The sequence below is a fragment of the Anopheles cruzii genome, chromosome 3 (assembly GCF_943734635.1).
Source record: "Anopheles cruzii chromosome 3, idAnoCruzAS_RS32_06, whole genome shotgun sequence".
Taxonomy (NCBI): Eukaryota; Metazoa; Arthropoda; class Insecta; order Diptera; family Culicidae; genus Anopheles; species Anopheles cruzii.
This window is the reverse complement of record NC_069145.1, coordinates 59,338,642-59,364,102: the sequence shown is the minus strand read 5'-3', so window position 1 is coordinate 59,364,102 and position 25,461 is coordinate 59,338,642. Positions and strand designations below refer to the sequence as shown.

General features: G+C 47.1%; 1 protein-coding gene across 2 annotated transcripts in view; it reads left to right on the top strand.

Moving 5' to 3' along the window:
* The window catches only part of LOC128272707 (discoidin domain-containing receptor 2), a 155,231-nt gene that overhangs the window by 102,894 nt on the left and 26,876 nt on the right, over positions 1-25,461 (top strand). For both annotated transcript variants that reach the window (XM_053010572.1, XM_053010571.1), the window contains exons 2-6: positions 11,800-11,939; positions 14,893-15,100; positions 22,202-22,342; positions 24,193-24,410; positions 25,263-25,401. In XM_053010572.1, coding sequence (XP_052866532.1) covers positions 11,859-11,939; positions 14,893-15,100; positions 22,202-22,342; positions 24,193-24,410; positions 25,263-25,401 — 787 coding nt within the window. In that variant the 5' untranslated portion in view covers positions 11,800-11,858. The remainder of the gene's footprint in view (positions 1-11,799; positions 11,940-14,892; positions 15,101-22,201; positions 22,343-24,192; positions 24,411-25,262; positions 25,402-25,461) is intronic.

Sequence of the window (25,461 nt, the reverse complement as noted above, 5' to 3'; positions counted from 1 at the left end):
ACGGGATTCTTCGATTCCTTCTGACATTAAAATGCTGTTGTGGTGAATTTTAATCGAACCCTCCTATGTGACGCACTAGGCCTCGCCGCCTTTCGATGCACCAGCCCATCGTATGGGTCGATTAAAAATGTGACTCCATCTTGCGGACCGTCTGGCGTCTGGCAAGGGACATCGACTGCATGTGCCTGTGCCGGCAAATGGCTGTGAAATGGCCAATTCGAAATGTTGCAATAATTCAAACTCAACTCGGCCATTTGCCATCTTCAGTTGCCCGACGGTCGCTCTCTTTGATCAGGAAGAGGGCCACTTCACACACACACACACACACGCACACATACACTGGCCCATTAGCCGGGTGTGAAGCTACATGTTTGGATAGCAGAGAGCAGGGATCCGAAAGAGCAGGATCCATTTCTTGGTCGGCCAGCAGGACACGGCGCAGGAGTGTGTTTGCATTCGTATTAAATACTTTCGATTGTGTGACCCTCGGCCAAATGGGGCCCCCAGGTGGTGGCTGGTGGCTGCCGGAAAAGCCAGTCTCGGTGAGGGGAGGCTTTTCCACAGGGCAAAAACCGTTCCAGTAGTGGGCGCTTCTTGGGGCCCGTCCCGACACCGAACTATGGGCAAACATATCGTTTTCTTTGTTCTTTCTTAACTTCACTTCACGAGCTCCTCGTCTTCGGGCGAGCCCTGCTACCGAGAGAACGCCATGTGTGAAAGTGGTGGATGATTGTTTGTTTGCCCTTTTTCCATCGGCACGAAAGATGGCGGCGGCGGTGGCGGCCAGCGGTGCCGTTGCGGCGAGACATTCTTCGTTTAATTTTTCGCTCCCCCGGACGGACGACTGCAAATGGTTGCTCCTTCGATCCTTCGTCGAGTTTTCCATCCGCCAGAAGTATTGAACGCCATCAACAGTGGCGCACGGCCCTCCAGCAGCAGCACGTACGTACTTTCCGGCCGTACACCGTACGGAAACTGTATGTATCTGAAATGTATGCAAATAATTGTGGGCCTCCCGCCGACTACCAGAGAGAGGTTCTCCACCTCAAGACTCGAGAGGGTGCCGCCGCCACCGTCGGGCCAAGATTCTGACACGAACGACTCTTGACTTGACTCGCAGCCATGCGGTGGGAGGTCGGCTGAAGGGAGAAAGAGAGTGCGTTAGAGTGAGAGCGAGAGAGTTTGCTTCTATTTGTTTCGAAAGTTAATTGTTTCCACTGGAACTCACACTGCTCCTCGAAAGAGGGCGAATTTCTTCTGCAACTGACACCGCTAAGTAGTCTGTGTTTGTGTGTGCTATGTGTGTGTGAGTCGGCACTTTGTTTAAAGTTCGTTGGCAGCAAGGACATTGCAAGGCGCACACGGGTCGGCAGCTAGTCGGCAGAGCACTAACTCTACCGGCCTGGACCTGATGTCTGGTTGCAAAATTACTTAATGATTTGTGGAACGTTTTCGAGAAAGGGATAAGCCAAGGCAGCCAGCTAGCCAGCGAGCCGCCCTGCGCCAGAACCGAAGCCTTGCGCTGCCAGGCCCTCCCCACCGGGTATGCTTTTCAATTATTTACATTGCACCACTCACACTTTGACGGGTTAGCAAAACGTTTCCCGATTAAACTAATGTGGCTTGCGAGAGAGCAACACCACTTAAATGTGGCCGGTCTGCGCTCGGTAGCCCGGTAGCTATTCGGTCTATCAGATTACTGGTAGTGTGCAGTAAACTCTTGCCGCCGCCGAAGAGCGCTCACTGAAACGGGTCAAGGATCATCGAAAACACATCTGTCAGTAAGTCTCCGTTTGTTTCCCCTTTGGACGGTGAGAGCCTGTCTCGGGAAAACAGAAGCTGATCCTTTATCAACTGGTGCTGGATTACTTTATCTTTTGGAAATAGTTGCGACCCTCGGGGACTGCTTTCAGCCATATTGCTAATAGAAAACTTGTGTTCGTTTGTATGAAATGGATAATCTTTGACATTAGTTGGCGATAGATCTGAAACACTTACGGCATATTGTTTCCAGATCAAAAAATCAAGCCATTCAATAATGCCCTTTCAAAAATATTATTATATTAACGACTATATAATGTTCACTTGCATTATTCATTTAACTTAAATCACTTACTCAAATTAAGTCACTTTTAATTTAATTGTATAAAAGACGAGTCTTTTCTAGAGTTAATTAAAATCATTGAGCTAACGCCATATTGGAATGGTTACGATATTGCACTTTGACGGCTTCAGATATCACCGCGGTCTTTGTTGCTTTGCGATAGACTTTCATTTAGTTAACATATTATAGCTAAACTTGAATGGTAATATAATATAACAACTTGAAACCAGGTTTTGTTACATCTACAGTTATAAATTGTGAGATGTGCTGTTTTATTTGCAGTATACTGCTTTTAAACGATTCGAAGCTTCTAGTGTAATCAGCATTTCACATCAAGCTTCAGCTTGTAGCCAAATTGAAACACTCCACCACGTTGCGATCACATTATGAGGCAAAATGTTTAGCTTATTTCGGTCTGCTTACATCATGCTGTGTCTGGGAGGAGCACCGGCATCATCGCGCGGCGCCTTGCCTGGTGTGAGTTCGATACATTCAGGCAACCGACAGAGCGTAGAATTGAAAGACAGTCATCAAATGCAATCTCCATAATCAATAAAGCTTAATAATCCTAACCACATGGCCAGCGTACATAATTCTCACTCGTCCGAGCTTACGCCCGGGCCCAAAAAGGACACTCGGACCGGCCGGATTTTGAGCATTCTTCAACCATATGCATTTCAGCCGCCCGGCAAAGTTCAGCATCCCGACGTGTTCCCAGCCAGCCGCTCGGTCGGTCGTCCTCACACCACACGATAGCGATCGGTACGCCATACGGTGGCCTAACGAACGTTTTCCACAAGCTTCCATTCTCCGGGCCCTGGACGGGGAAATGGAAAAACCGCTCAGGTTGTCGGAGGAAATCCTTCGCCTCCGTCACCAGAGCTGAGCTGGGTGGGTTGGCCTCTGGGCGGACTTTATCCTGCCGGCGCTGGCAGTGGGTCGGGGAGACCGTATGCATATTATGGATAGATGTGTCCAGGACGAACATCTCCGTTTGCGGTCACCCACGTCTGTCTCGTCGGCTTTCTCTCTCTCTCTGACCGAGGCCGTAATCTGTTCGAATGCCCCGGCACTGCAGCTAGCATGGCGGAAGGAGTAAAGCCACAGCCACAGTAACCCCTAAAACCATTGTGACAATAATTTTCGATTAAATGAATATAAAATGACCGGTACGATCTGCATTTCAAAACCATTTCGTTGTCGCCATCACCCTTACTTCCCTTTCTGTGGCTGGGTTACGGTGTGCGTCGTCGTGCAAATGTAAGCTATCGAAAGTTTATGTTGTCGCCGGCAGGACGAAACGATTATCCCTGACGAATGCATGAGCTTGAACATGTTGTTTTCAGTTAAAGTAACGGTACTGTAAGACACAGTCATGTAATTTTGCTACATGTTGTTAGGAAAATTCCCATTTTTCTAACTTTCAAGCTTCCAAAGCTGAAGTCATAAATCGTAATTAAATGAATACACCATAATACTAAATTTTACTAATGACACTCGTTATTTCAATGTAAAGTGATTTCAACAACCATAGTGAAAACTTAAGTAATCAGTGAAACAAAGCTCTTTTCAACAAAATATTTTTACCAAATTTAAAGATTAAAAAATTATTTCAGGCTTTCCTTCAGAAATTATTACCTTTTTCGGTCCAAATTTGCATAAGCTTTCGAGTCACCACGACCAGCAAAGGTTTTTTAAACTTTATTAAGAAAAGGTCTATACTTGGAATTTTTTTATGATTTCCAGATTCAAAATGCCTTTGAAATTGGTTTTCTAATGATGATTTCGCACGTTTTCACGCACCTTACTTAGAATAAGGGATGTTTTAAGGCATGCTGAAGGTGAAATACAATTATTTTTACAAACTGGCTTATTTAGGATCGAAAACAAAACCAGAGCGCTTAGCACCTAAAGAAGAAATAGCCATTCTTCAGTTGATATACTTGGTTTCGTGAGCTATTATAATTGTAATAAATATAATTTAACGCTAAGAGGCTAATTAGACTGAAGATCCTTTTCAAATGGACGTAAAATATGCCAAAACTAAGCTGAGATTTATGAAAGTACCAGAATTTGGAATAACCTAACCTCGCTTTTGCATACATCAAAGATTTTCAGCGAGGAGAAATCTATGGGTCGAACAGAAAGGCATTTCGCCAAAACATAAACAAAACAATATCAAGCTCGAGCTGAATCCAATAAAAACTTTGCCGGCAATCAAAGAGGTCGGCCAACAGTCGGTCCGTCCGGTCCTCCCCACGCCGCACTTAGAGCCAACCGTTTGTTCTAAATCATAATTCATAAATTCAGTGCTGGGTTCCCTTAATCCCCAACCCAGAAAAATATTTAACGGGTGGTATTTGGTCCGCTTCCTGAACTTTGCGGATAATTAATTCTCGCTACGCTCCCCTCCCGTTCTGCGTGCCCCGGCCAACCCTTCGCCGGAACCCGTTTTTGCGGGCCAAGGGGAAGTATCGATATAAACCGGTGATATTATTCACTTCGGCGTACCAGCAGCGCCCCGTTTATCAGGAGGGGCCCCCGAAATCAGGAACGAAATCAATACCATCATCTAAATCAATAAACTCCGCTCCGCGATGGCCCCGTCTTCTACCGCCCCACTGTTGCCTGGTGGTGCTCGGATGATGTTTTCCGCCACGCGATTTTCGCATTCACTCGACGGATGGCGGTTTTTCCGTTTTTGGCCACCACCAATAACGTTGGTGGGGGCCGAGACGAATGACGGCGCTCGGGTGCCGCCACACCATCGAGTCGCCGGGAGATCCGGATCCGGGAAAAACCCTCCACACGGGGGCTGACTTTACTATAGCGGAAGCAGTCACCCTCGGAAGGGAATCGTGTCGGAAACTCAAAAGTCGAAAACTTGTTCGACCTTCACCGCCATCATCGTCCACGGTGCGGCGCTGAACGGAAGTTGCGCCGAAAAATCTAATAATGGAAATCATTACTCGTGCACGAAGCAAACCCTGCGCTGAGGAACCGCGCAGGGAGCTGCCGAAGGATCGTCGTTCCGGTGCCTTCCGGTACACAGCGAAGAAACGATTTTCTCAAACTCCCCCGGCGGGAATGAGTTGGTGTTTTCATAGCGACATCGAACCAGCCAACGACGCCGGCGGCGAAGACGGCGACGACGGCGTCTTACGACGTTCCTGCGCTTCCGGCGATGTCATCGACGATTCGGTGACAAACCCATTGCGAAAACCGGCTTTTAAAGGGCGGGCCACCCTTTTTGGCCGGGCGCGGTGTTGTTGGTTCGGCGGAGCGTACCGTTTTAATCCTTCACAATTACCGTGAAAAGATGATCGGTTTCGGTTTGTTTGGCCCACTTGGGGTGTGTCTCGAGTGTTCTAAATTCCCGGACGACGACAGCGCGACAGCGGCTTCAGGTTTGGCAGGCGCTCGTTCTGGATGGATGGTGGGTTTATCGATTTTTGGCGCTGGCGCTTCTCGCAAGGACCACGGGCTACGAGTTGCTCCAGATTCTGGCGCGCACCATCACGATTATGCTGATTGGTTTACTAAATTAAGACTTTACTGAATTAGGAATTAATTTATTTACCTAACTTTAATTGCACCGGTAGTTGAACCGGGTTCAATTTGTATGCTAATAACTCGTGCATTTTTGTTTCTCTTTTATTGTAATGTTTCATTCAATTTGCACTAATCTTTAGAGAATAATGCTGGTAATGGTTTTCCTAACATTTTGTGCATATTTTCACCTGAATTGGGTTTAATTTATATCCGTGGTACGCTGCTACCATTCGCGCGTTATGTTCATGTGCCGTTTTGGTCTTAGTTTATCGTTTATCGTCAAAGAAGGACATCATCAAACTAATAATTTTCAATGGAAAATATTAAATGGAAGATTTACTACTGCCCCGAAAGCGAGGCAACTCTCGCACCGGGTACAGCTAATAGTGAATAAAGACACCGAAAAGATATAATTCTCCAGATAGTAACCAGATAAAATGTTTCCGGAAGAAAGGAACAAAACAATCTCCCGTGTAAGAATCTGTACCGCGCGTCGTAAAGATATCGGAACGGCTTTTGTGTCACCCAAAATTGGTTCCATCGCAGTCAGTCGAGGACTTATCACCCACCACAACACCAACGCAAACTGTCTTTAGCAAAAATCGAAGCACCGAACTACATAAACTAGCTACCCGTGTCCGTGTCCCTATTTACATATCCATGGCAATGATTGCGTGTTGTCCGACCGGCCGGAAGACTTACAATCGAGTCTGGCCAATCCGGGCCGAAAGCCGGCCCGGAAACATCCCAAACCACCCTCCCCACCCCCCGGAAGAAGTCGCATTCTTCGAGAGGTCGAGAAAAGAGAAAAAGACTGGACATGCATTATGGTTGTGGTTTTAAATTGGTGTCCGTTTTTCATGGCCTTTTCGTCCTTCCGCCTGGCGCGCCGGATTGGATACTTTCACTTTTGTACCATTGTCGGTGGCCGGGACTCACTACCACCACCAGTACGGTGGCGCTGTTCCTCATTCGTTATCTTGCCAAATCGTTAAGTACCAACCACCGGCCCGTGTGCGGTTCCCCATTTTTTCTTCTTTTTCGTTTGGTTCTTACTTTCTTTTGGGCGCCGAAAATCGCAAGAAAAAGGGTGAGCTTTTCTTCCCTTTGCTAATGGCGTGTGATGGTGCCGGGCGGGGGGTGCCAACGATTTGTAACGCGCGCCGGAAGCGGACGGCACCGGAAGCCAGCAGCGCGCGCGGCCCTTAACGACATGGAAAACTGGTCGTTTTCCTTATCCCTGCATCTTGATGTGGTTCTCGCCGGGTTTTATCTATTTTCGGGAAAAGAAAGATATTGGGAAAACTAACGGGGCCGCGGGTGGGTTGCGTTGGCGGGGGCAGATGTTGGGAAACCTTCCGACTGCCCGCCGAAGGAGGATGGCTGTAAATGTGTGTGTGTGTGTGTGTTGCTGGTTTTCTCTTTCTTTTTGGTTGGCCAGTTCCACTCGAACTGTCGCCCAGCCTGGCGGAGGACATCATTATATTGAACCAACCGAGCAAGTACTAATCCATCCAATCGATTTTGCGATCCACTGCGTCCCATGCAAAAAATTGAGACTCTTCTCTCTCTTTATCATTCTTTCTCCATTTCTTTTTCTTTTTTTTTTCTTTTTCTGGCCGTTGACAAATCTGTAACATTATTCAATGTTTATGCGAAAACTTATGGTTTATGGGAGAAATAACCGCTCGCAATTTAAAGCACTTTTCCCGTATTTTATGAGTACTACTGTGACAATTACTACTAATCCACTCCACACTTGTAACTCAAAAGCTCTTCTAAATGTCGTGTGTCAAAAATATGACAGCACTAGGCGTGAGCTCGCGCGTGGTCAGTATTGGGTCCCAATTTCCTTTCCGTAATGCCTTCTTGGATTATTGCGATTGCAATTCGGTGCCCCCCGGTTGACACACCATAGACGGTACGCTATTTCCGGGAGCTGCTGCCAAAGTTCCGGCAACCGATTTCACTCAGCCAACCAATCTACGCAAAGACTCGGAACCCAATCCTATCAACCTACGGATCATTAATGGGCAGTTCCGGATCGATGCCTGTGCAGCAGCACTGCAACGTTGCGTTTCACAGGCGTACGTTACACTTTAAGCGTTGCCCGTTATTTCCTGGAGTACGATCGATCGATCCTGAATCCACCACCGGACAACGCGCCGACCGATACGAGTCCAGCAGCGGGCGAGGCACAGTGTTGCTTCCGTGTGTCCTTGCAGGGGGCGACTAAAATCTGTTGAACATTTCCGCCGGAATGGTTTTGTGCGGTTCGTTCGCTTTCTAGTTGTTGGTCGCACTGCCACACGTGGCAGTAACATGCCTGGTGTCCGATTTGAGGCCGCTGGGATTCACCACAGCAGAACAATGGCACCGGAAATTTGGGAAACCCTTGGCGACTAATATAGTAGCGGAAGACTTGTTTTGTCGTGAGCGATGTTTGAGCATTTTTTGTTGCAAATTGTCATTTCATTTGACGCCGGAATGTAGTCTTTGGTCAGTTCTTTGGTCAAGTTCTTTGATACCAAGATTTGAATTCATTCTAATTACTTAAGAATGGTACTATGAGTAGTATTTCTGTATCATTAAAATATGAAAAAGTATTCCCGTTGATTATGTAACAATTATTCAACAGAAAATAACAAAGTAATATTTGAATATTTCATCTAAAGCCAAATTGTGTTCTTTAGTATTACAGTCACCACTTAAAATATCATGAACACTATGAAAAATTCTCCGGTTGTATTTAAATAACTAAAACAGGTCTCAACACTCGCGGATACTCCTGTTGCCCTCAAAACACTTATCGACCGTCGGTCGTTCGTCGTCGGTTTCAACTCCGCCAAAGACACAGGGCACGGCGAGCTTTCCTTCCTTCGAGTGGCTTCGTGCTCTTCTCCCCGAGCAATGACAAAGGAAATTTCATTTCCCGTTTCTACCCACCACCGCGCACCTCATCTCCAGACCCCCCTGCGACGGGCTCCCGAGGCTCCCGGAAAATTCCATTACAACTGCACACTGCAAACTTGCTCCACTGCTAACCCACTTATGTTTGCACTGAATTAAAAATATTTCCCGGAGATAAATTTAATGAAAAACAAACACCATACTTTCCACATCACCAGCCACACCTTCGCCTTCGCCTTCGCCGGGTCGGGCGAGAATACTTTGAGATAGAAGGAGTGTTCTGCCTTGCCTTGCGCTGCTGGTGCTTCTACTGCCTTATCTGCCCCTGCGTCTTGGCGTCTCGTCTTGACCACAGTGTCTTGTTCTTTCATCCTCCGCCCTTCAAAGACACTCTCCGGTGTCTTGCTCCGGTGGCAAATTATGTTCCACCATCCTTGCTCTGTCTCTCCGGCACCTCGTCCTGGTCTCTCTGGTCTCGGGCCTTATCATACAGCAAAAGACCAACCATCCCACCCGCACGGAGCTCGTCCGGGGAAGCCCTCTAAAATCGGTGACCGTCGTTGTTTCGCATCCTGCAGCACCGGGCAGCGCGAGGGAAGACTATTCCACTCGGTAATCGTTTTCCATTCGTGTAATCGTTCGCCGATTGTCCTGAGGCACTCCCTGGCACGAGCGACTGGGTTTGGGCTTTTGTGTTTTGTGAAGTTGTGGAATTTTTTTTGTGTATTTTTTCTCGGGTGAAACATTACTGGTGCCCGTAAATTGAAGGCAATAAAAAACATTTTTTTCCCCCGACCACGGATTTGAATAACGTTACAAAAACTGTTTAACAGAAACTCACCACGCGGCAAGTATTCTTAGCATCCTTCCCTTGATAGTCAACATTCAAGTTCCGTTGCGTCGTACCTCTGACGTGCCGCTGGCGTGTCGTCCACGCACGTTCGCCCGCGCACAGATTTGCTCACCGATGTGATCTAAAGCAAACATCGCGCGCCCGTCCCCATTATGTTGCGTTTTGGTAGAGTAGCGTTCTCGTGGGAACTTCCGGTTGGTGAACAAAATGAGACGAGCGTTAGCGTTGCCGCCGTGGAGCTCGTCAAGTCCGTACCTTACGCCAGCTTTACGCAGTTCCACACTAGGTACGCATTTGGTGGAAGCACTGTGTTTGTATTGTTTTGACAAATATACGCGATACACCGCGAAATGATATAAAAACAAGAGGTACACCACGCAACCCCCGGCTGTGGTTGAAAATCGATGTTTGGTGCGCGCTGTCAAATATGCTGTTCCGCGGATATGGGCTACATTGTAGAGTCCCCATGCTATGGCGGCTGAAAAAACAATAGATAACATACGAAAGGATCACATTCTGGCGTCACAGTGAGCCTTTTACAAAAGACAAACTCACGGCAGAGCTCTTCGGCACAAGTCTGAAATGTATTTTGGAAGAAATTTCATTTATATTCATTAAAGAATTGGCTTCGTATCAATGTTTATCTGAATCAGCCCACACTTGTCTGTTTCGATAATTTATTTCCACAATTGATTGGTGCTAATGGATCTTTATGGCGGGGAATTCTTGTTAAACTAACATGATTTTAAATTAACACACTTCCGCTTCCATTCCTGTTTCAGTTGGAAACATATCTGAAACTCGTGAGCTCTTGAGAAAGCTTACATTCGATTCGAATTCCCGAAAGCTTCCTCGAACAAACACATAAACACACTCTCTCGACTCTTAGGTACAGTGTAGGAGCGTAGAATGGCGGTGATCAGTACCAAACCCACTCGAGAGCCCCGAAAGGACTTTGTACAAGGGTAAATGTATCGAACCGACCCAGACAAACCGACGACCGCAAAGCAGAGGGCCAAAGATCCCTGGGCAAAACAAATGAAAAATGGCGCCACTTGAAGCTCGGAGCCACTATTCCCCCAGAGAGGATCAGCCAAACCGGACGTGGTGGAGCTTTCTCTGTGTTGGTCACTTTCTTCTAGTTGTTTGTTCAGTTTTTTCTTATTCGAGTTAGAGGTCAATACTGTGTTCCAAAAATCGGTTATGCCAAGTGGATCGGGGTTACAATCAAATTGATCGCAGGATGTCCTTTAATCATGACGAGCTATTTCAGGGCATCCATTTGACTGCTCAAGGACCGATACTCAAGTTGTTGATTTAATATACGCGCTGTGTATTGTCCTTCAGTGTGTATTGTTCCGTGTCCCATTAATTTGTGGCCAAGAAGTGCAGTTTTTAATTCACCATCACCGTCAACTCCATCATCATTATCGCCATTAGCCTCTTCTCGGGCGATCGTTATCTGTGATGCGGGTGTTCCAGCCAAGCCCCCCCACAACGCTGCTCCTTCAACCAGCGTTCACCTGCACGTTCGTTTACCTTTGGGCATACATTTTACCAACACCGCCACCACCGTGGCCACTCTTCACTCCGTCAGCGCCCGGTGCGCTTCACGGCGGCGAGAAGCCACATTCCTTTGAACAGTCCGTCCGTCAGGCTTGAGAAACCCTTGACTCCCGGGGGCGCTGGCAGGACTTAAAGCTTCGGGACCTCCGTACCACCCCCCCGGGGACCTTCGCTCCCTAGCACCTAGCACACATTCGCACAATTTCATCACGGCAATTGCATTCGTGCTCCCCTTTATATGCCCTTCAAGTGCAGCTGCACTTCTCTCTGTCTATGTGTGTGTGTGTGTGTGTGCCCGAGAAGGGGCACTCTAGTACGGATCATATCCTTCGCCCTGGCGCTCTGGGCATGGAATGTCCCACCGAAACCGCCCCCCAACTCCCCAACCGGTTCCGGTTGGGGATTTTATTCGTTTCGTGTTTCTCCTGCAAATCCTGTGTGGATCCTTCGGAGCCCTGGTCGGGTCGCGAGTAATGTAAGAGCGAGTGAGTGGCGTTTTCTCTCGCTCACCTGCGCGTTGGTCCCGTCCCGTCCTGACCGTTCCGGAATCCGGTCCGCTAGAAAATTGGAAGTGAATACCTTGAAAGTATCACATGTTGTAGGAGCATAAATTTTAATATGCTAGCTGTGTGGCGGCGACGTCGGCGTCGAGCCCCGAGCCGGGCTGCCATCGTCGTCTGTCGCTGCCGGCCAGCTTATGCTGCTTATGGTGGGATGGAGGGTGGGCGTTGGAGGGCCCGGAGCAGCACGACGCGGTATTTAGTTCCTACGGTGATTTTTATGTTTTATTTTCTCGTTCCTTTTTCCTTTGCAGGATACGACTGGGTCGGCTGGCGTAATGACTCACTCGGCTGGGCCGGCAAACCGGTCGAGATGGTGTTCGAATTCGACTCGGTCCGTAACTTCAGCTCCATGGTGCTGCACACCAACAACATGTTCAGCAAGGACGTACAGGTGAGCGCGCCGGGTTGCCTTCTTTGGCCGGTTTTGTTTTCCTTCTGTTCGCTTTATGCGGGATTATACGCTGAAAGTTCACATTAAGCTTCCCCCAGGTGTGCTAATGGTGATGGCGCACGGTGGCGCTGTGGAAGGCTCAAGGATGCGGTTTAGATTCGCCAGCCAGCGCGTCACCTGAGCAGTTTGTGCCAGTGTGGTGTCCCTGTTTTCCTAGCGTGGAGAGTTGGCGTTTGTGTTGGCTCTTCGCTCAATCCTGCCCGGCCGTGGAACCGATGGGCTACGGTTTTTCATGCAGCTACCTCATTCGCTTTCAGTTTTACCATATTTATTTCAAAACTTTTCCGGCAAGAAATATTTCATTACATGAAAAATAATTGTCCTGGTTTACTACATAAGAAAGGCTTATCAGAAAGGGTTTATTGGTCCGGTTGTAAAGGGCTTGCTACGGACTCCCCTCCATAAACCTCCATAAAAACTAATTGGCCCTTTGATGTTCGATGGCAGTTTCGTTAATTGAAAATGCTCAAATTTCGCGATTAATGGAGACGCCATCTGAAGGTTTGAGAAAACCAAAAAATACTTTCCCACAATTATTTGGATAGCGCGCCAGTTTTGAGGAAGTTTGCTCTGCACGAAGATTTACTTCCAACAGCCGGCCGAAAACTGGTGGACGCGATTCGCGGAACAAAACGGGCCCAGCCGCTTCGCGTTGCTAGCCAGAGTTCTCGTATCAATAAATAATTATCGTGCGCATAATGCCCGGCCAAACAACATCCTTATCGTTATCGGCAGTCCCGGGTCCTGGCTCATTACTGCGCCGGGGAGAGCGCATAAAGAAGGCCACCTAATGAAGGGCTAAATCTTCTTAACCAAACTGGCGCGCGACCGTGTCCTGGGCGCTCGTGGTTTCGTGTTATTTCATGCCGACCCGACCGACAATCAAGACGAAAACGTCAGTGCCAAAACGGGAGTGGAGTAGTATTTTCCCAAAGCACTTCATCGCGTACCCTCTGCTGCGTGGCCACCAACTAAGTATCAATAATTGGACCAGAGCCCGTAAATTTAATGCCCCACTTTTTGCCACGCCAGGGCTTGGGCCCACTTTCCACGTTGGTGTACTTTTAAAAACTTTTACTCCCAACTACCGAACCGGATGAGGTTTTCCCGGCCCGACACCCGGTTACCCAGGAGTTCCGCGAGGAAAAGGGCTGGATTGCCGTTTCCAGTGCCAGAAGAAAACAACGGCCTCTTTGGCCGTTTGGCGTTGCAACCCGCCTGCATGTCCTGCAGGATGCAGCATCCAAAAAGCGGCGGCCCGCGATAAAACTTATTTTCTCGTTAATTGTTCGAGACGTTAAAATAAATTTCCTACCGAACATAATTAAAGAAAAAGAAAATCCCTTTCCGCGCACGACGAAGACGCAATGAGGATCGGGTTTATTTTTTGCCGGCCAAAGTTGTATTGCTCACGTACCACAGCGCAATGACTTCCTTCGCAAAGTATCTGTGGAGAGGATTTACCGTAGAAAGACCCAAACCTTGGTCGGACCGCGATTGGAACCGAGGTGAAAAGGTGAAAATGAAGCAAAGCAAAGCCCCGTATCAGGAGCCGTTCAGGTTTCGAAATCGAAAAGTCAAAAGAAATGACCAGCTTACTATCATTAGATGTCCATTTCGGTCACCGAAAATGGTGGCGAAAAGTGAGAGTAAATTTAATTAGCCGAGCGCATCAAGCAGGGCGAAGGATGATGGAGTCCCGAGTTTCCATTTCTGGGAAAAGGGATGCTTAGAAATCACGGGCCGTGAAATGGGTTGGCTTTTTTGGGCTCTATTCGTTTTTGTTTTGTTGCCAGTTACTGAAGTGGTTTACGTTTTGATGTATATATTTTTTTGGTTTGTCTTGTCAAGCCTTTTCGAAAGTAGTGTTCGAAGTCCAATTAGAAGATTGTTTAGCTTTCAAGCTTTATGACCATAGAAATTACTGTGGCTTCTCCCCCCGGACAGCGAAGGAAGAAGGAAGCGAGAATTGGCACTTCCGTCGCCGCTTTAAATGTGTTTTTAATTTAAATAGATGACATTTTATAGTTGTACGCTGCACTGAACGCTCTGCCAGCCACGACGAATTCTTAGGATAAAGCATAAAACCGGCCATTGCCACTCTGGAAAGGGATTTATTTATTTTTTGTCCTGAATTTGTCCATTCGCAGTGAGTTCTCATTTTTCCCCATTACTGTCTCCGTTGCCGCTTAGCGCCATTTTTTTGCCCCCTCAACTGCACACTTCCGATGCAATTTCAGCCAATCCTTATCAATGTCCTTCGATTGCATTTGCGAGGCACTTAAGCTGACGCGAGCGCGCGCGGGGTATTTGCTTTTATCGTCGCCTCCGTCCGGTGGCGCTTATTGCGCTAATAAACGTCCCTCGAAGAGCGATTGAAATTAAAAAGGTCTTCCCGAACGGTCGGTCGGTCGTCCGAGCGCTTCTCGTCCTGTCACTTACGCGTAATTTTATCGTCCCGGCACCGGGACGGATACCGGACCAACGAATCCCGGGCCGGATGTGGCATGACGCTCCGTCTGTGGCCATAAGCTGCTTATTGTCATCGATACGACTGCGGATGTGCACTTTTGCGTTTTTCCGACCGACTTTTTTCCTCTCGATGCCGTTTTTTCTCGAGTTTTCATCCTCGAAATCGATCAGCTTAAAAGGCTGGACATGGGGCATGGGGGGGGTTTTCAGCACATAAGACGGATTTATGAGCGTTAATTAGCCATTTCCATTGCAGCAAATAGGAGAAGCTTAGGACTTTCAAGGATTTTCATTCAGCTTTTCTGAGGTCCCATAACGGGTCAAAATGCTCGAAAGAAAACAACATAATACGCCAATCTTTCTAGAAGAAGAATTTTTCTACTGATTTCACTTCAACTCGGTGTCCTTTCCTCCCCTACAGGTGTTTGTTCATGCCAAGGTGTTCTTCAGCATAGGCGGCCACCATTTCACCGGCGAGCCGGTACAGTTCTCCTACATGCCCGACACGGTCATGGAGAACGCCCGGGACGTCACCATCAAGTTACATCATCGCGTCGGGCGCTATGTGCAAATTCATCTCTACTTCGCCCTGCGATGGATCATGCTGAGCGAAATATCGTTCAACTCCGGTAAGTTTCGACACGCTGCTGCTGGGATATCCAGAGAACAGCGAAACCATACTTCGCGGCCGCAGAAAGCCGCACTTCAAAATAAACAACCGAACAGGGAGAAAAGAAAGGTGCATCATCCTGCCGCGTCGGGGCTCACGGGGTCAACATTTGCAGCCCGAGTGCCACGTTGCCCTGGGTGCCCGGGACCAGGATTTCTAGGTCAAATATCCTTCGCATGAAGAGTTCGCACTTAACGAAACCCGACCACGGTGAGCGCAAAATCACAAACTGTTTACACCGGGGCCATCTTGCGTTCATGGCGCGTTGCAAGGCGATGCATTTGTGCAGTGGCCGTGTGCGCGCCAGTGAGTCGGCGGTGGCCAACATTTGTTGATAAAGAAGATGTCGGGAAAAAACCCGGGCGCTCGTCGCCCGGCAACGTTCGACAAACTCATTCGAACGTTATTTTCTTATTAATTTTAATTTGCGTTCCAAACGCGACCAACGTTGTTAGCGGCGCGCACAGCCGCACGCGCAAAGTGCGCAATGTTGTTTATTGATGCGTTGTGGCGCGTCCGCGCTAACGAGGTGGTTTGCAAACGGTCTAGGGGTCTGCTCGTGAAGTGGGACACTTGGTCTTTCACCGAAGCCCGTAGTTATTATTGACATCATTTTCTGTGCAGTTTGTGAGCAAAAAGTTTTGCTATTCCGCAACATTGTCGTTCGTCAAATGAACTTGAACATTAAACTCTTTTTAAAGAAAACTTTGTCATTATGGCAAAAAAGTTAAAAAGCCATTGAGTTGAGAGGCTAGTGTTTATTTTATATGTAAAATTCGGAATCCCAAAACCAATAAGCATACTAGGTTGTTCATTATATTCGGAGCCTCGGCATCAAGAAGCGGTGATACGAGCCTGATTTTTTTTGTGATATTGCTACACTCTTCAAACGAATGTATGCGAAGTTTCATTTCAATCGGTCACTTTTTTTTTTTTATAAGCCATTTAGTATCGACATGTCACAGTATTTTTTTCAATGGAAAAATTATATATCGTGCAGTGATTTAGTTTTTATTTTTGAAAGGTTTAAAAGCAAAGGAAAATTTTGAACGAATATTGAACGTGTAGAAGGACTCTTCACCTTTAATTTGGGGGTTAAAATGAGGGTTTCTGAGTTTAAATGTGGTCGTAGTAGCCTTGAAGATGATCTGTGACAAAAACGTCAAAAAACAGACACAACTCCTAAAATCGTAAAAAAATACCGGATGTCGTATTGGAAAATCATCGAATCACTGAATGAGATTTAGTATAAAGCCTAGCCATCTCATTGAGTAGTATAACCAATATTTTGACTGAAGTTTTGGGTTCCTAAACGCTGTTTGCAAAATGGGCGCCGCATTCACTAAAAATGGAACAATGCACCAAGTCACAAGAGCATTTTTAAAATGGCGAAAATCCATGAATTAAAGCTTGAATTGTTGGAGTATCCACCCTATTCACCAGATTTGGCCACCAGTGACTTCCAACTGTTTTCAAACATAAGAAAATTGTGTGCGGAAAGTGTTTTTCATCAAATGATGACGTCATAAGAGCTGTAAACAATACTGTTACATGTCGATACTAAATGGCTTGTAAAAAACAAATTAAGTGACCGATTGAAATGAAACTTCAGATACGTTCATTTGAAGAGTATACCAATATACTAGTAAGAAAAAAAATTAGCCCCGTAGCACCGCTCCTTGATATCGAGGTTCCGAATATAATGAACAACCTAGTAGCTCAAACTCTGCTAATTCATTAAGGAACCTCAGTCATTTTTTAAATCCGACACCCATTTTACCAACGTCATAGTTTTGAGCCAATCTCACAATCCGGTGCGTAGAGTAGTAGTTCAAACCCCACCGACACTCTGACACTGAAGGATGCGTTGCCGCCGCCGGTCTAACAAGAATTTAATGAACGGAAGTTATGCTTCTTCCTGTCTGTCTTGCCGTTTGTTTGTCGGCTATAAATTAGGTAAGTGCGCTTGCAACTTGCGGCAAAAAACTATGTCGCTCCGTCGCAGCAGCGAGGAGGTTCTCGGAGTGCGTTTCGTGCGGTCTTATTTTTGCCACAAAGTGCCAAGCAGCGGCCCGTGGTTTGCTGGTTTGTGTTGTGCAACTTCTGCAACCCATCGCGGCGGAAGGATAACGAATCGGTGGATGTGGCCGTCGTGCACCTCATCAAGCCCGGCAACCGGCCAGCTTGATAAATAGGATGAAATTATTCAAAACCCGGCATAAATAATACCGTTTTGGTGTTTATTTGTTTGATCTTCGGTTGTTTGTCAAGTGCGCTCGATGCTCGATGCTCCGCGACACAACATTATGCTCCGGTGCGGGCGGGTTGCAGTGCATCGCTCGAACCGGAGCGGCTACCATCTCTCTCTGGGATGGCGACAGGGGGCCGCGTAACGATTCGAACTGCAAAATGGGTGCGATGATTACTATTTGCTGGACCGCGTTTGCTGGCCATTACTCACAACGGCTTGACACACGGACGCGGCCCCCACCCGAGACCCGCCACCATTTGCCAGTCCATCCGGTCGGGAAAGAAACGGGCAACCTAGATGCGTGAGACCTCTGGTTGCGTCGGCAGGCAGGAGCAGGTTTGCCGGCAACTTGTTTAAGTAACTGATCTATAACAAAGAGAATATTTATGATGGTCAATCTGGTGGAGGCTCTCTACGCGCCACGCTACGTTGTTTGCGTAGCGCAAAGATTTCTCCGGCGGGGCCTTAAGTAAACCCCTTCCGAGTTGGCGAATGAATGGGCAAAAAATGAATTGTGTCCCATTAGCAAGGCCCCCGGGAGCCTCTGGAGGTGCAACGTGTAAATTTGCGTTTCGTTTCTCGCCGATGCTGCGGCTGCCTTCTTGGGTTCAGGGCTCCAGACGATGCGTCAACCCCGTACCATATGGTACCGCCGTCTTTTTATCATTTGCTAATGAAAAATTGACGTCACATTCCGTGAAAGGAAAGAAAATTCTCGGCATTACCTACGGCTCATTAAAGCGCACGCAGAGTGTCATTAATTTGCTAGACGCAAGGCAAGCTAAATAAATGGCATAATCAAATACGGCGTGAAATGGGGATCCATTTATTAGTGTCCGTTCCTAATGCGAATGGAAATCAATTTTTAATTTACAAAGTGTCACGTGCTTTATCTCCGTGGTTGTTTATTTCACTGACTTGATTTCAGTGATTTGAAAAATTTGCGGCATAACAATGATGCAGGACACTTTTTCTGAATCTTTTATGATGACGATGATCCCACCTCTTTCCCCAACATTGGATTGAGATAGCGAGTTATCATACGATATTAAAAAACTTAAACAAAACCGTCCTACTTTATTACGAAGTGGTGATTTTGGCTGACATCCACTGGAGAATTTCAAATGAATCTCTATTCCTTGCATACAACAGGATCCACAATTATCAACAGGAAGACAACGTGGAACCTGCTCTCAGGAATGCACGGCAAAAATTGCATCATCTGCGCGTCAGCTGGTGTCACTCTTTTCCAATCGCTGCAGAGAAGTCACCACTGTGCAGGAGTCGCAGATTTTTCAAACCTATTTATTTATTATCACTTTTTTTACCTACACACCTTTCCCAGTGATGCTCCTATCTCTGTAGAGTCCCATCACTAAAGAGTCCTCTTCGTCTTTCTCTTCAAAATAAGTGTTCACGAAGGTGATTGCCTCTTCAGTTGACAAACATTTCTATCCTCCAAGCTCAATTTTCAGATCAGGGAACAAAAAGAAGTTGTTTGGGGCTAGAGCTGGTCAAAAAGGGGTATAGTCAAGCAGTAGTGTGAGCAAATGCGGTAATTTCAATGTTTTTATGTTCACAAACATGTTGTTTTGATATGTTCATAATTGCTTCTTTTTCTCCCACTTAATTCGGTGGTCGTCTAGCACCAATTGGAGACCGTTGGCGATGTTTTTGCTGGTAGTTGCAGTATTCGGACATCCCGAACGTGCATCGTCTCCCAAGCTCTCAAACATTGACAGTAGAAAATGTTGGTCCCTATGCTAAAAAACCCATCTCATCTTTGAGTTGCCTTTCCATCTTTTCATTGCTTTTATAAAACACAATCCATTTTCACAAAAACACTGACATCAACTTACTGAAACGATTGTTACACAAAAACTGCGCGTCTAAACTGGATAAAATTTTGGTCCGAAGATCGACAATTAAATTTGCTTTCATTAAGTAGTGTTGCCATCTTCACGTTGAAGTCGGAAAAATATTAAATCATCTTCGTTTTTCGCTAGAATGGAATTTGTTCAAACTTTTTCCTCTAACATCCTCTCCATTGGCACATCCGTGCAGCATCAGCGTGTCAGCCCTCCATTGTTTATGCGCCAGACAGCCTGTTTACGTTTCAATGGAGCGACCCTCGAAATGGGATGCGCTTCTTTAAACAGCAACCGCTGCTAACCCGCTCCCGAATCGAAGCTCCCGTGGGGATAAATGGAATTTCTTTCCCACAAAAAGAAATATGTTTAACGTTTAAACGGCCCATACGCTGCCCGGCATGCCTTATTATCGTATTTCATGCGTTCCGCAAGTGTTTGCAGCGTGTCGCCCCGCCGTTCCCTACGCTGCCGCCGCCGCACATGGGCCGCCGCAAACAAAGCCGCCAGGCCGCGCGAAACTATCCCATTCTGTGAACTGTGCGCCGAGCCAATCGAGCGAAATCATAAATTGCTGTCAACGGCAGAATGCGTTCGCGGAATGCTAAATTTAACCCACAACCAATTTGGTTCACCTAATTTCCCCCCGGAGGATTTCCCGGCGCACGGGAAGCTTCGAAAGCGAGGCTTCGGGTGCGTCTTTAAGACGAAGCGTAGTGTGTGGGAAGCAACAAAAAAAAACGGGGAACGGCCAAAACGGCTACGAGAGGGCCGACTCGCCGACTATGTAATTGGTTGCAAGCGTGTGTTTATGCACTTTTACTTTCCAACGTTATGAACGACGTGTGTCTCCACCGCGACCGATGATCGCGCCGGTAATCTGGCCGCAGATCTTCTTCGACCGGCGCGGCGCGGCGCAGCATGCCAAAATGTCAGCCGACTCCTTTGGCGTCGGTGGCGGCGAAAGCAGCAAGTCATTAAATTTAATAAATCAAACAACCCGCGATCCGGCGGTCGGGCACCCTCTAACGAGCTGGGCGCGCGCAAAGAAATGAATGAATGAATGACGGGGTCCCGACGCACAGCATAAGGCGTTTCGGGTCGCTAGCATAAGCCGACGCCGTGCCGGCAATCTGGGGCAGTTAATCATAGCACGTCCTCCCCATTAAGCGCGGCACTCGGTCGAACCCTGGAACCCTGCGTGGTGCCATTTATCAAAATCTGAAACTAAACCCCCGGACGGCCGGGGCGGGGTGGGCTGGGACAGGCCGGGCGGCAGTCAATGGCTGCCACGCACATGCATGCGCGGATTTGAAGCTAATTTATGTTTATTTTCCCGTGGCTTTGATATCGAATTATGTTATTAATTCCCCGGGCCACCGTCGAAGACGGGCGCGACGGCTTCCGATGCAGTCCTTGCGGCTGATTAATTCCCCACCGGTGCGGTGTCCGGAACTTGCTTGACCGTTCCGAGGACCCAAGGATCTGGGTGGGAGAAAAATGTTTTAAACCAACGCTCGCTTCGTAAGGCGCTCTAATGGTGGATGAGCATCGCTGCGTCCACGCAGATGTTTCTGCGGGCCCAGCACTCTCTTCCAGTTCTCTTTTCCAGACCGCATTCTTCGCCACCACCCATAAGACGTCGGGGTCCACTTTGCGCACATTTCTGCTAATTTGCGCTGCAAGTCGTTCCTTCGTTGCATTTGGTATGACACGGCTCGGGCCGATGCACTTTGTAGCGCTGGCGACATGCCGCAGGGCAATTAATATTTCGTTCGAATATGCCCTGAATGTTAACTCTTTCTGCGCCAGTTTTGCTACAACGTTCTGGGCCACGTCATGCTCCAAACTCATTACGCACATCGTCCGAACTTCGGTCCCGGACGGGCAAATGTTTTCCATCCGCAGCCTGAAACCACAACAAATCGAGACCTCCCCGATGCGGCAAGAGCGGTGACAGTGAGTGATGGTTTTGAGAGACATCTTTCAGGGACTCCAGAAAGAATTTAGGACCCAATCAAACGTGATCGATGGCGTTATTGTATTAAATTGTTGTTGTAAAGAAGATTTTTGGCGCACAAAATGCAAAAGATCGAGATTCGTACCATTTTTCACATGCCATTTCAAATGATTTTGAAAAATAATCTAACAATACGTGGTTTACACCGATTAAGTTGATGAAGGATTATGAGTTTGGGATAGAAAGGCAGCTAATAACGTGTAATGTTACATCCAAAACAGAACAATAGGAGATTATTTATTTGTCCATTTATTTACAAGTCAACGAGCCAAGCGGTCCAGTTCACACTCATGTTTTTAATTTTATTTTACAATTATTAGAACGTTTAGAATGGCCGTATTATGCACAACCTTAATGTTTTGCACTTAAGTTGATGCAAAGGAAATACAACAAGACAGAGAGCAGAGCCTGGAATGACGCTATTAAACTTAAAACAAAATTAAACAAAATTGAATGGCAGAAAGATAAGAATGTTCTAGAGATATTACTATTTAAAATGGTAACTGGTAACTAAGTATTGATGTGGTTGTGTTGAAATGTAAAAGAAAACTGCCGCGCACGTTGTCAGGATTGTTAATTCATTTAGGTTACAATACATTTTCAGTTCAAGATGGTATTCAATATGTCGTTTGTTGGTCTGTATGAGTTTTTTTAACTTACTATCAATCAATCATTTCAAGCTTTTCAATATAAACCGACCGATATTGACCACTATTCTGTTCAACGATACCTTATACGATATTGATACCAGTGAACGTTGCTGCAAATCCAGCAGAATGCTCCCTTACAAGCCGTCCTTGGAAATCGTTGTCATCGTCCTTTCTGAGGTGTCCTTCAGTTACCGAACAACAATTCACAGCACCATGCTGGGCAACATTATTATAATCGCCTTCTGTTTTCTTCGCTTTCTGTTTCCTACAGCACCCGTAACGGGCAACTTTTCCGACGAGGAAGTCAACGGAAATTCGATACCGCAGGAAAACTCCGTCGAGTATCCGCTGCAACGGGACGAGTCCGGCATCAATATCGTCAACAAAGGCGAACGGAATCATGTTCCGCAAAGTAAGTACTATTGCGGCCGGTGTCCGACACCTCACCGCCGAGCTGTCCGAGAACCATAGTAGCCCAGGTCCTCATAAAATATTTTCCACCGTAGCAGAGGTAATTTGCCTGCGCCAACGAAACCGTTCCCCATTACGAGCCGTCTGGGTGAGTGGGCCCTTACCAGGCCCTACCAATTCCCTGCGGTGTCGTTGCGGTGCATTTGAAACTAGAGCACACCTCGCAGCAAAAGGCCGCACGCCGTCAATCAATATCAAATCAAATATGCATCCAAGAAATTACTTAATATTTAGCATAAAATAATTGCAAATTAACTGCAATCAAACCGTACCGTGCCGTGCCGTTCCAAGGACCAGTGTCTCAGTGTCTCGGTTCCCTCCGGTGGGTGTCTTGTGGCCATTAGAGTGAGGTCGCTCGGCGCTCGGCTCCCAGGTCTTAGAGGAAGGTTAGGATGGCCCCGCCTGACATCTTCTTTAGGCGACACTCTGGCCACTCTCGGGAGCCACCGGTGCGGTGCTCTGCCGGTTGTGGAGGACGTTTCAGGAGCGATCAAATATCTTCCAGTAATTTGCATTGCTAATGTGGCTCATCAATTATTCAAATTATCACATACTTTGGCCCGGTGCGAACTAGTTGTTTGTTGGACGCAACGCAGCATCGCCGACCCGGGTCCCTTATGCCCCTTCCTCCCGGTCCCCTTCCGTATGCTGACAGCCAATCGCACACCGCCAATTGCGATACACGAGTAGCGATCCTATTTCGATCTCGACCTGGTGCGCTCCCGCTGCGCAAACCAGCCACCGACTGATCAATTCCCTTTGATGAACGGTGCACATTCTGGGTGCCCATCACGCTGCTTTATCATCATCATCATCAGCAGCACCGTCGGGAGCTATGATATGCCGGCAGTGCACTCTGCAGCGGCATAATGTCCTCTTGATGTTGATGCGGTTGCCGTTGCTGCTGCTCGGTTTTCTGCGTGCTGCGATGAAAAGATGAGTTATGATAAACGGCGGCCCGCTTCCTGGCATTTATCCTGCCCTCGGGCCGGAGCAACGGCAACCGCAGATCAGTCAAGAGTGAAGCATGAATTTATCTGCCAACTGTACCAACTCTTCCAGACCTTCGGAGCCTGCTGACGTGAGCCACCTCAATGCGAATCATCAGCAATCAAACTTATGAATGTGGTTTCTGGGGAGTAACGTTAGAAGCGATGCACCTATTTGTATGTTAACTTGCCTGAAAGAGGCTCCTATTGATCTGAATGAGAGACTTTTATGTAATTCATGCTTTATATTGAATTTACCCTTACTCCTTTGTTCCGTAAAAATAGAACCGCCGTGACCGTGAAAACCCGGACGAAGCCTCCATCTCTGGCCAGAATAAAGCCTGTCGCTGTTAATCAGTCGGTCTTTCCGACCGACAATTTATTACCCATTTCTTCATCCATCCCATTTTCCGAGGGCTTCCCTCAATCAGCATAGGGGGGCTGGCCGATTGCGCGTACACGCACATCGTCATTACGGGTGCGCCTGTTTTCCTACCACTTACTAGCGCAAATTAATCACGATAATATTATTGACGATTATACGGTATTTGCAATTTAAATTAATTTCAATCATCTTGCGCGCGCGGCACGAGATGGCGACGCCCCACAATCTCTGTGCCTGAACCACCGTCACGCCGGCCGGTTGAGATCGATCTGCAAGAAATGCGAAGAGCACCGGAAGATGCACGTCGGATTGACGTGCGCCGCCGTGCTTACAACACTTATCATACTTCATCGCTCGGCAGGGCGCTCTTTTTCCTTCTCCGTTAATGTTTATGCTTCGGCGTTTCTCCCGTTGCAGTCATCTCGCCGAAGCCGATCGACCAAGAACCGGAGCCACACTTCATCGGTGTCATCATAGCGGTCCTGACCACCATCATTTTGCTGCTGATCGTCATCATCATGTTCATCGTGGCGAAGAACAAGCGCACCCGGACGGCGGCGGTGCTCGACGCGTTGCAGCAAAATTTACATACCGATAGTTTAGGCATCGATAAACGGTTGAATAGCAATTTTAAGGTAATTGCTCTTCCACATTCTTAACACGATGAGTTGTGAACGTTAAAACCAACCATCCCCCTAAGCAGGTATCATTATTCGCGATGACTTTCATCAATTTCTGCCGCGGCCACAACCTGTTACGCAGGGGGGGACGGGGTACTGTGCGTGTATGAAGAGTATGTTAAGCAGCCGCAAGCCCGCATCCGTTCGTTATGACTGTCGGTGGGCACTTAAGAAATTAAACGAGTTCGTCCTGCACTTCTGGTCGGTTTCTGACACAAGCTGTGTCTTGGCAGTGCTTCATCTGATTACTTTGAGTTTGAATTTAGATGATAATGCATCATATTGAGGGCATGTGCTGTGGGGAATTTGTGTGGGGCAGGCGGACATTGATGGTTTCCGGAAGAAGATTACAGATTTTATCTGTAATACACGCGTTCTGGAATTTTAAACTAGTCATTTCTCAATATTTAAAACTATTTTAACGCCTCAAGTTATGCAATCGGCATGACAACTGCTAGGGTATCAATCAATTGACTTTTTAATGGATAATCTTCCGAAATTCTGATCAAAATCTAGCCTCTTTTGGGTGTAAACATGCAAAGGAATATTAATTGGTAGATTTCTTCATCCAAACTCATATTGATATAGTCTACTTTCTAACAAGTTAAAGTCCAAACAAGTTAGGCCTCATAAATGCCTTTTTTGTGCCACTTTCCTTGTCAATTCAATCATTTCTTCCAATTTTTTTTTGTCTTTCGCTAAACTCTCCATTTCACTTTACTATATTCAACGTTTAACTATATTTTCAATCTCAGAACTGATGTTTTACCGCTTCAATAGACTAACTCAAGTTCACTTCCACCACAGGTATCGATAGACGACAATGAATCGATTGATAAGAGCAGCCTGTACCACGAGCCGTTCAATGTAAATATGTACACCAGCGCCGCCAGCGGTTGTTCCATGAACGACATGCAACGTCACCATATCACTCCGGATTATACGGGTAAGAGGCACATCCTGGACACATCAAGAATCCACTAGCTCATAAGAATTGCGATTCAGC